Source organism: Baudoinia panamericana (assembly GCF_000338955.1).
Source record: "Baudoinia panamericana UAMH 10762 unplaced genomic scaffold BAUCOscaffold_3, whole genome shotgun sequence".
In the NCBI taxonomy this organism is placed as follows: domain Eukaryota; kingdom Fungi; phylum Ascomycota; class Dothideomycetes; order Mycosphaerellales; family Teratosphaeriaceae; genus Baudoinia; species Baudoinia panamericana.
In genome coordinates this window covers 961364-971747 of record NW_006911259.1, presented here as the reverse complement: position 1 = coordinate 971747, position 10384 = coordinate 961364, and the positions used below count along the sequence as shown (strand labels likewise).

The 10384-nt window shown below is 55.2% G+C and overlaps 3 protein-coding genes across 3 annotated transcripts; 2 read left to right on the top strand and 1 right to left on the bottom strand.

The window, feature by feature from the left end:
- Positions 1–596: 596 nt before the first annotated feature.
- On the top strand, positions 597–4624 carry BAUCODRAFT_129273 (uncharacterized protein; the record flags this gene model as incomplete). Its single annotated transcript, XM_007675881.1, has 1 exon — positions 597–4624. Exon 1 carries the CDS (start codon positions 1019–1021, stop codon positions 4622–4624), a length of 3606 nt encoding a protein of 1201 aa, XP_007674071.1. The 5' UTR covers positions 597–1018.
- A 218-nt stretch (positions 4625–4842) lies between these two features.
- Positions 4843–6539, top strand: BAUCODRAFT_387957 (uncharacterized protein). Its single transcript, XM_007675880.1, has 2 exons — positions 4843–6299; positions 6352–6539. The coding sequence occupies exons 1-2, from the start codon at positions 5191–5193 to the stop codon at positions 6521–6523; spliced, it is 1281 nt and encodes a 426-aa protein (XP_007674070.1). The 5' UTR covers positions 4843–5190; the 3' UTR covers positions 6524–6539.
- Positions 6540–6700: 161 nt separating this feature from the next.
- Positions 6701–9622, bottom strand: BAUCODRAFT_146005 (uncharacterized protein; the record flags this gene model as incomplete). Its single annotated transcript, XM_007675879.1, has 3 exons — positions 6701–6821; positions 6886–7188; positions 7818–9622. The coding sequence occupies 3 exons, from the start codon at positions 9620–9622 to the stop codon at positions 6701–6703; spliced, it is 2229 nt and encodes a 742-aa protein (XP_007674069.1).
- Positions 9623–10384: the final 762 nt, after the last annotated feature.

Below are 10384 nucleotides of genomic sequence, written 5' to 3'. Positions count from 1 at the left end.
GCGGAGGGAGGACGACAGGACGAACCTTGAAGCAGAGAGGGTTCCGCCCACTGGGGTTCCGGACACGGTAAAGTTACCATGCCGCACCCTATGTTGATTCCGCCAAGCTTAAACATGATCTCGGACGCTTATCATTCGTTGAGTCTTGGTGGCGTGGACACATCACCGAAACGGTAGCAAGCATCATGAGTCGTGTCCATGGAATTTTAGGAGACTCACCGGCCAACATTCATTCACCTTACCTGCAGCGTCGGGCTAGAGCTTGGACGCGGACGAAACCCTCTCTCACACATCGCATCAACAATTCCGAGGTGACGAGTCGCAGATCATGCTTGGCGGGTACTGGCAGCCTGCAGGGCAGAGTGCTACGCAACCATGGACACGGATGAAGCTTCCATTCTCCTGCGGCAGGCTATTTTTGTATATGTTCAGGCTACGTTCGACTCATCTCAAAGAAAGCAGATCGAGGACAGTCTTATCCCAGCCTTCTCGTTCGTTGGGCTCGGCCAGCCAGTGAATTGCACAATAATGCGAGAGATATTGAAACAGACGCCGGTGATGGAAATGGAGCGGAGGGCCATCGGCGGCCACAGAGGCCAAGGTCAATGGCTTCCGCTTCCGAACGCCACAAGACTTAGAGAACCGCGCTTCGTCGGAAAGCTTCTGGTTCAACGTTCGGGACGACGGACCAGAAGCAGGTCGAACCGCGATGCTATTCAAGCCTTATCAGCTTTGTGTTATTGCCTGCCTGCCTGCCAAGCTGCTCTAACGAGATCGACTCAAACGGTTGCGGAGCTGGCGGATCAAGTAGCTCATCAGTGATCACTGCAGCCTTTCCCACGGCCTCCACCTCGGCCAGGGTTTGCATCTCGTATCCCTCTTTTTTGCATTGCGATGTTTCTGTAGCGTTTCTTTGGGCTTACAACTGCGTTATTATCTCTTGTGCCGTCTGAATAAACTCCCTTCTAATAGTGTCCCCTGATTTGGAATGAGCAGCCATTGCGCGTAGTTCCCAAACATGTCGATCTTCGGCAAGAAGAAGAACAAGGACAAGGCTGAAAAGGGAAAGGCGAAGAAGGATGGCAAGAAGCCTGCTACAAGCGAGCCGCCTGCGCAGACGCAATACAAACATGTGCCTACGCACGCTGCGGCGGATGCCGCGCCCAAAGCTGCCGTCAACGGACAGCAGCTATCCAAGCAGGCGACTAATTATGCTCAGGGTGTTGCCAACTTTCAGCATCCGTTGATGAGCAGTGCCAATCACCCCTTCGCACGGTCAAGCTCACCGAGCATCCCGTCTGCACGCTCCACTCCCTTACCGCACCAGAAAGGCTTGAACGCGGATTTCGACACCTTGCAAAGAAACAACAGCGCTGAAGTGTTCACCACCGATCCAGACGCACCGCCCTTACCAACATCAAACATCACCCAGGCTCAGGCGCAGGCGCAGGCGCAGGCTCAGAATGCGGCTTCTCACCGAGATGGCATCTCCCGCAATGCTGATGGGTTCTTCATCCAGCAGCAAGGCAATGCTGCACCCTCCTTTGACAGCCAGTATCTTGGCAACCCCAAGATGCAAGCTGCCGCTCGCGACCGCGGCTACATCAACCCACAACCGTCGACAGATTCTGGTTACGGCTCGGTAGCACACTCGCTTGCACCGAGTGACACTCCGATATGGCATGATGGCGCGCGACCTCAGCTACTGCCGAGCAAAAGCGATTTCTTGCCCGAGCTGACTTTGAGCGAAGAGCTTGCGCGCGAGCCTGCTTTCTCCGAGGCGTCTTTCGCTGGTAGTGATACTCCAGAGACAACGCCAGTAATGAAGCAGACAAACGAGGCCTGGTTCAAGAGTGGACACAACCAGCCCTTGCAACCGAACCCAGCCCCGGACAACATACCCGCCAAGCCGACCAAGCCCAATAGAAGCTCAAAGCAACCAAGGAGCACACGGACAGATCTGACACAGTCGTCCCAGCCAGCTGCAGGAGATAGTAATCCGGACGAACGTGACTTTGTGGAACCAAAGAGTATCTGGACAGGCCAGGCACAGCCGGTCGTAAGGACTGTACAACCGGAAGAGCGCGATGTGCAGCAAGTTCAGAAGGCTAGGATAGAGCAGACACGGTCGGCTGAAGGCTTTCGCCGTACAGAGGAGCGTGACACGCAGTACCCCTACCAGCAACAGTATGTCGTCCCGCCTCCGTCGCAGCAGCAGCAGCAAAACTATCAGCACAACCACGCACCGGAACTGGCAAGGACGGTCCAGTCTGAGCCCTTGAATGCTCCACAAACGCACTTTAGCCAACCTTATCGGAGCGCAACACCACCTCTGCAGCACCTCGAGGAGCCTAGAGCGACCTTCGCTGAACCCATGAGAGTTTCCACTCCGCCGCCTGAACGCTCGATGGTGCGTGAGTCACAGCCTCCTCTATCCCACGACCTGTCACACTCCCAATCTGCACATGAGCCAGAGCAGCCCAGACCGTTCGTGCGCTACTCATCACCTCCACCGCAGGAAAACAATGCGAACTCTCTGGAGCGCATGGTGTCCATGAGCCAACGGAGCACACTCGCTCCTGTAGGTCGTCTGGACGGCTGCAAGGTGAACAAACGCGGCAAGATCCTGGATGAAGAGGGAGAGATCATCGCTGAGCTTGCCGAGGGCGACATCATGGACTGTGTACGGCAGCGTTGCAACGCTTACGGCGAGGTTGTTGACGATTACGGCAGGGTCGTTGGAAGAGTACATCTTGTGGAAAGCAAGATGGAGTCGCCGGTGATGCGCTTTGCGCAGCCTGTGCAGACGCCGCATTCACAGCCATCATACTATTCTCAAGAGCCACAATCGCAGGCCCACCAAGATTTCTTCTCGCCGCCACCCGTCTCACCATCCTCAAGACACCAGAATCGGGCTTCTGCACAGCCAGATGTGTTCACACCGGCGTGGCAGCGGCAATCGCACTCAATCCATACAGGTTTTGCGCGTGAGCTGCGCGATCACTTAGCTGCCGCAAGTCCGAGCTCGAATCAGACAGGTGGACCGGTCAATTTTACGGGTAACGTGGCGCCTGTGGAACTTGATGCAACGGAAACAATCTACGAACAGGACGAGGAGGAAGACGAGGCGCTACCCATCTTCGACCATAGCGAGGTTTTTATGCCTCCGCCGGTGGTACCCGTACGCTCTTCCAGGCGATCGGAAACGCCATCGCCACCGGCCGAGAAAGCGCGGCGCGGTGAGCGAGACCGGTCGCGCGTACGATCGAAAGAGCCAACATCCGCACCGCACGCCCACTCGAACGTTACAGCTGCACCAACGCCGTCGCAGCACGATCACACCGACCGCGATGAAACCGGAGCTGAACCGTCCGAGTCAGCGCAGGAGGTTGTTGAGCCACAAGATACGTCCCCCACTCCTGTCAAGGCACCAATCCCAGTGCATGCTTCTGTGTTGGCCGCGGAAGAGGCAGCGGCCGAGGCCCAGAACGCACAATCTGCGGAGCCTCCTGCTTTTCCGTTCACGCTGCGCCAATATGAGCCGAAGAACCAGTCGGACAGGTTCTCGCCATTTCAGACCAGGTCCATAGATCGCTCATGGGCTGGCCCGCCGGTGCCTCGTAGCGAGGAGACTCACCAAGAGCCGGCCCTGGGCACTGCAAAAGAGTCGCAGCCCCAGCCGTCAGCGCCACAGCATCCACAGCCGCAGCAACCACAGCCGCAGCAACTGCAGCAACCAAACCAGCAACCAAACCAGCAACAACAGCAGACGAACCGTCGTAGCCCTTCCACCCCACTGATCCGAAACAGCATAGACGGCAGTCCCGTAGATTCTTCAAAGTCATACATCAAGCCTAGCATGAGCCCTGTGCCAGAGAACGAACGACCGGCTGCTGAAAAGAAGAGCCCGAACCTTTTCTCATATCAAGGCGAGATCCCTGCTGCAGATGGCCCTGTCTCCAATGCAAACCTTGCGCCCGCTCGTGCAAAGTCACCACCCTTGCCAAGCTTTCCAAGACAAGCATTTACTGGAGGTGCGCCCAGTGCCAGTCCTTTTGCACCCATGAACAGCGCACAATTCTCTTCCGCGGGCGGATTGGGTCCAAGAGGAACAGGTCCGCGACAGTTCACTACCGGCGTGCCGGGTCCGAGACCTATCTTGAACGGGAAGAACTCGTTCCATCAGCCTCTGAAGAGAAGTCCACTGAGCAGTCAAGGTACGTTCCATAGAAGCAATGCAACTCTCGAACCCGACGCTGACGCTTTACCAGAAACCACTCCACCACAGAGCGAGTTTGGAGGTGGTGAAGGTGACAGTATCGCGGGACCATCGTACACGCGCCAGCCTTCCGTACGGACGCTTGCCGGGATGCAAGCGTTGAATGCGCAGACGAACAGCAAGCCGCGCACTTACTTCACTCACGCTGGACGTGTGTCAGTCGAGGCTGGACAGCCACCACCTTCGCAGGCCGACGGCTCGGCAACGCCAGCTGAGCCAGCCACCGCTCCCTCCCCGTCCTCACCGCCCGCCGTAAACTCGGCCCCGCAGAAGGATACCACGACGAAGAAAAAGAGCAGATTCAGTATGGGTTTTGGGAAGAAGAGCCAGCCTGTGGCGGCGTAGAGACATGTTTTTTTTTTATCTGTCGGACTATGCAGACCACATCGGAACGGACCGTATGGGAGTACCGTCCATCTATTAGCGTTGAGCGGAAACTGGCCATCTGTAAAAATATTTGAGTGTGCAATATGTGCGTCTATAGCAAATACGGTATACTCGAACATATTCCTCTTTCGTAATAAGCCGGACAGTACTACGCTGGTTGCACTTCGCGCAAGCATCTAATCCGCCAAGACCATGCCAACTTCGTGGAGGACCGGACTCCGATTTCCTGTGTTGCAGTTCTTCGGAGCCGCTTCTAGAACTGGGATCAACGCTTTAGTGGCGTCTTAACGCTCCACGTGTGGCCGCTTCTCAGCTCGGGCCCACCACCATCCATCGAAGCTTGAAGCGAAATAATTCTCTTGCGCCTCATTGCATTTGTATCACATACCTCATTTTCTGCTTTACGGCAGATCTACCGACGGGCGACTTCTGGAGTCTTTGCGCTCGTCTTGTATACACAAAGCTCCCGTCTCTGCACCTCGGTGACTCCACACCGTAATCCAGCAATATTCAGCATTGTCACCATGTCGAAGGTTACGCATATCAACGAGGACCGCGCTCCGGTTGCAGATGACTTCGAGGTCTCACCCGCCACGCCTGTAGAGCGTGTCACTGTCCGTCCCAAAGGTAGCGCCTACTCCTCGCCCGGCGGTTCCAGTGGCGCATCTGCTTCCCATAGCAGGCATGGTGATGTCGAGCTGGTGGGCGGTCCTGCACCCGAGGAGCAACCGCCGATACAGACCACTGCGCAGGAGCTTGAGCGCAAGAAGGGTGGCAGGTTTGCCTTCCTCAAGCGTCCTCAATTCTACGTCGTCTTGTTGCTGTCTCAGGCGCTCGCCGTCACGCAAACCGGAACCAACACGCTTACTACGCTGCTGGCCATGGCCGGAACGTCGATCCCAGCATTCCAGTCACTCTTTAATTATATATTGTTAGCCCTGATTTACACTTCGATCACCGTCTACAAGTACGGCTTCAAGGGCTGGCTCCGTATGATCATCAAAGACGGATGGAAGTACTTCATTTTGGCCTTCCTTGACGTTCAGGGCAATTACTTCACGGTACTGGCTTACCGCTACACTACTATCCTCTCAGCGCAATTGATCAACTTCTGGGCTATTGCGGTCGTCGTGGTGATCTCATTAGTCTTCCTGAAGGTCCGCTATCACATCGCGCAGTACGCCGGTATTCTCGTCGCTTGTGCCGGTCTAGGCCTGCTTGTTGCTTCGGACCACATCACCGGCTCCAATGGTGGCCCAGCGCTGAACGCGGTCAAGGGTGACTTATTTGCACTTGTTGGCGCGACTTGCTATGGATTTTCGAACGTTGCTGAGGAGTTTCTTGTCAGCAAGCGACCAATGTACGAGGTCATTGGCCAACTCGGTTTCTGGGGCATGTTCATCAACGGCGTTCAGGCTGCTATCTTCGATCGGTCATCCTTCCGCTCTGCTACATGGAATGGACAGATCGCGGGTTATCTTGTCGGATACACCTTGCTCCTGACGTGGTTCTACACAGCAGCACCCATCATCTTCCGCATGGCTTCTGCCGCTTTCTTCAATATTGGGTTGCTGACTGGCAACTTTTGGGGTGTCATCGTCGGGCTTAAGATCTTCCATTTGCATATCCATTAGTAAGTTCTGCTCTCCACCGGTTACAGTACTACGGCTAATCATGCAATCCAGCCTGTATCCCATCGCATTTGTGCTTATCATTGGCGGACACTTCGTCTACTACGGAACCGAGGGCGTTCTTGGCGAAGCGAAGAAGCCTTGGTTGGGTGAAAACCAGGAGGGCGGTGACGACGGCCTTGGTACGGCGAGAAGGCAGCTTGAGAACCCTAATGTGATTGTTTAGCCGCATAGCGTTGGCGCTTGATTTGCACATACCTAATGTTGTAACAGCCTCCCTTCGCAGTACATATGCACAAACACATCCTTTCTACCGGTCACACCCAATGTATCCCCCACTGCCTGGTTAGTGCTGCGCAGACCGAGCGTTCTCCCGAAATGGTTCGGTCTAGCCTGGATGCTCTCAGAGTCCTCCCTGTATGGCGAAGGATGATAGTACCAGGACAAGCGTGTTAATAATGCCCCAAGAGAGCGGTATCCATGTCGACATGCGGAAGTAGCCAACGGAGTAGACACCACTGAGTCTGCATCATGGTTAGTTACCTGCGCATCGCGTGTGCAGGTCACAACAACACGATGTTCACTTACAGGCCCCCAACGACATTGCCCGCGATGACTGCTTCGATGCCTCCAACGACGACGTAGATAATGGGCACGACCCAGACTATTTTCCAGTTCTTCCACTGCATGGCTACCGCGTAGCTCGCGGCAATGATGTGGATCCCGACGACACATATGAGCGTCCAGTACAGAGTAAAGAGCCACATGGACCGGGCATCATAGAGATACTGTGTTTGCGTACCGTACACCGGAAACGGCCAGTACAGTGCCGGAAACTGCGGTGGCGTGTATGACAGTGGGCGAGTATCAACTACAGTCTTCAAGAAGTTGCTGAGCCAGCTTCAGTCAGCGCTAGATGCCACAGAGCACGATCGCTTCACAAATGAGAGCCTACCTCATCGTAGCGGCATGGATATAGCCAATGCCTTGCGACAATTTTGAAGCAGGGGTGAGCGCATGTGTCTGCACACTTCGAGCTACGGCGCCGAGATGGCAGAAGACCTCTCGCGGTAACGTCACCTAAACGCCACAGATGTTTACTGGTAGTCTCGAGTCATGTCTTGCATTAGATTAGAGGCTTCTTCATCAAGGACTATGTTACAGCTACCTAGGTGGGATGTATGATACCTCGAGAGCATGGCGTTCCTTTTGACACGTTCAGTCCGCCGGAAAGGGCGCCAAATGACTGCATGTGTGGGAATTGGAGAGACGGTTTGTCCTCTCCCAGATATCGCTTACTAATACGCGACGAGTGCTTAAGCCTCATCAAAGACAGGATGTAACTCTCTTCAATCGTGTGAAGTAGATCTCTTGCGTTGCAGCGGCAGGATGTTGTACAAGGCACACACAAGGTCATGGAGATTTCTCATTCAGCTTGAAGCCGCTTTCGCATTTGCATTTCGCGACGCTTCTGCTGCTTCGCAGTCTCCACAGGAACATCCTATTTCGCTGTTCTGTACCTGCCCTGTCTCATCTCTGCCTGCAGACTCTCCGCTTGACTAGGCAGCGGCGCTCGTCTCCTGCCACTGCCACCCGTGCCGTTCGTCGGTGTTGGCGACTGAGCGGTCCATGGCAGGGTGGGCATTGGGAAGCCTGGTGGGGGGACGAATCCAGGCGGCAGCTGCGGTGGAGCCCCGTTCGCAAAGTTGGGCATTGGTAGCAAAGAACCGTTCGGCGGCGGAAAGGGTGGCTGCGGGAGTTGACCGCCGAATGCCTTCTTGAGTGCTTCGAGATCCATTCCTGGAGATGGAGCAGGTACGCCTCCATTCGGCATTTGGAAGGGCAATGACGCTCCGTTTGAGAAGTCTGGCAGACCCATCGACTGCGCACCGCCTGTGCTCGTGCCGTCCGGGAATGATGGCTTCGCCAAGCCAGGGAGTCCTGACAATCCTGGCAAACCAGGCAAGAAAGGTCTAACAGGCATCTGCTGATCGTCAATACCTTCCGCCTCATCATCCGCTTCGTCCTCCTGCTCTCGCCTCTGAGCCTCCGACTTCTTCCAAGTACCTTGAGCCTCAGCCGCTTCCTGACCGATGTGCCAGCGATCATTGACGTAGCTGTCGTCGCCAGGCCTCGGTCTGGTCCAGAATCGGGTAGCGCGATCGTTAGACCCTGAAGCTAGAATGTGGCCGAGTGGATGCCAGTCCATGTTCCAGATCGCATACTCATGCGCATGCTCCACTCTATGAGCAGGATCAACTGTCTGTGCGGTAGAGTCTGCTGGGTTTGGCGCATCGTAAGGGGACACCGTCAAAGCTGTGCCAGCAGGCGCATTCTGCTCATCGAGCAGATAGTGCATCATCGAGCCTTCATTCCCGCCGGTACTAAGCATGTTCGAGTGTATCGGATGCCACACCATAGAGCTAATCTCTTTGTTGTGGCCTTTGAGCAGGAAGACATCACGCATCATACGAATGTCAAATACCCGCGCAGTCTGTTCTCGAGCACAAGATGCAAGAAGCACACCGTTGTTCGGCTCGAACCTTGTCATCGTAAGAGTGTTCTTGTGACCGTGCAGTACCGTCAAACACCGCCCTGACCGTGGATCCCACAGTCTGACCGTGTGGTCCTTCGAGCCTGACACAATCAAGCCCTTGGTCGGATGCCAGTCTGCGCACTTGACGTCCCATTGATGCCCATCCAGTGTGGACTGCAGCTCACCAGAGGCAAAGTCCCAGATCTTGATCGTTTGGTCGTCGGAAGCACTTACAAACTTCGCGTCTGTTGGCGCGAAAGCCACGTCTCTAACCGGATACTCATGGGCCCGTATCTGCTGCACGTTGTTGAAGTTGGGTTGCCAGTACTTGATTACACCGTCTTGGTCTGCGGAAAGCAGCCACTCGTCGTTATGTGAGTAGCACAGCGTTCTTATGGCGACATCGTGTGCCTGCATGATTGTTTCGAAATTGAAGCCTGTGCCATTCCAGAGTGTGAACTCGCCGCTAGTGGATCCGGTAAGGAGACGTCTGCCTTCTGGAGTCCATTTCACGGCATTCACCGGTTGTCGTACTTTGTTCAGCGAAGAGTGCACGTGCTTGGCTGGTAAAGAGTCGGCTGCGTGACCTTTCCGAGCGGCAGGTGGCAGCATGTCGACGATGAAGTCGGAGTCCGGTCGCTCGACCTCAAAGCCTCGTATTCGCCGTCCGGTAGGTCTACGATTCCGCATCCAGTGTACATATGTCGTCCCAATGTCAGTCGCATTGCGGCGGTTCACCCGGCCTCGCCGTTCAAAGCTACCATGCTCGCCATGGTAGCCGCCGTCCATGGCGGTTGGACACGCACCACCCTAGCTCCGCTATCCACTCCCGGTGGCAAAATATTATGCTGTACTTATTACAAAGAATTATCCAGTACGTTCGCGTCAAGTCTGAAGACACGAGACTTGACTTGGACAGCCAGGAGACTTGCCTGCAATTTGGACCCGATTGTGCCGCAACAATGTCACCACAGGCCTATGCAAAACAGCCTTCTTGCGTCTGAGTCGATAAGATAGCACGATTGCTTTGTCGTCAATGGCATCAATCTGAGCGACAATGTGATGGACATCCCAAGACGTGCATCGTTTCAGCCCTAGCCGCTTATTGGCCGAGATCAGCGACACGCTAGCAGATGCCCTATCTAGTTATGGAACAACAAGTATTACAGTGATCACTAATTCCAGACTAACTAATTGCGACACAGGCTCATTCTACATCAAGGGAGCTTGCGCATCCCAGATAAGTGGCGCATACGGATTTGAATAATAGCATCATGCACATCACGACATCGGTAGACTTCGTGCTGCCCCCAGCAACGGCTACTGGCCCCGTCTACTCCACCTTCATTGCTGTGCTCCCGACCGTCCGGTGGCATGGCATGAAGCGATCTCTGCTCGTTGACGCCAGGCTCGGCACCCGTTTTGCAAGCGCAACCTACCAGTAGCTCACCCAGCAGTAGCATGACAATACCTTCCGCTCAGCCGTCGGGTGGCTTGTCCGTAGGCGTCGAAGCTGGCTTTTGCGGCAGGCGGCGGTATGCTCGCTTTGGC

Bases quoted from the DNA above. Each gene is read 5' to 3' on its own strand.
- BAUCODRAFT_387957 (XM_007675880.1), top strand. From the start codon at position 5,191: ATGTCGAAGGTTACGCATATCAACGAGGACCGCGCTCCGGTTGCAGAT. The intron at 6,300-6,351 runs GTAAGTTCTGCT...CATGCAATCCAG, and splicing joins TTCCATTTGCATATCCATTA to CCTGTATCCCATCGCATTTG.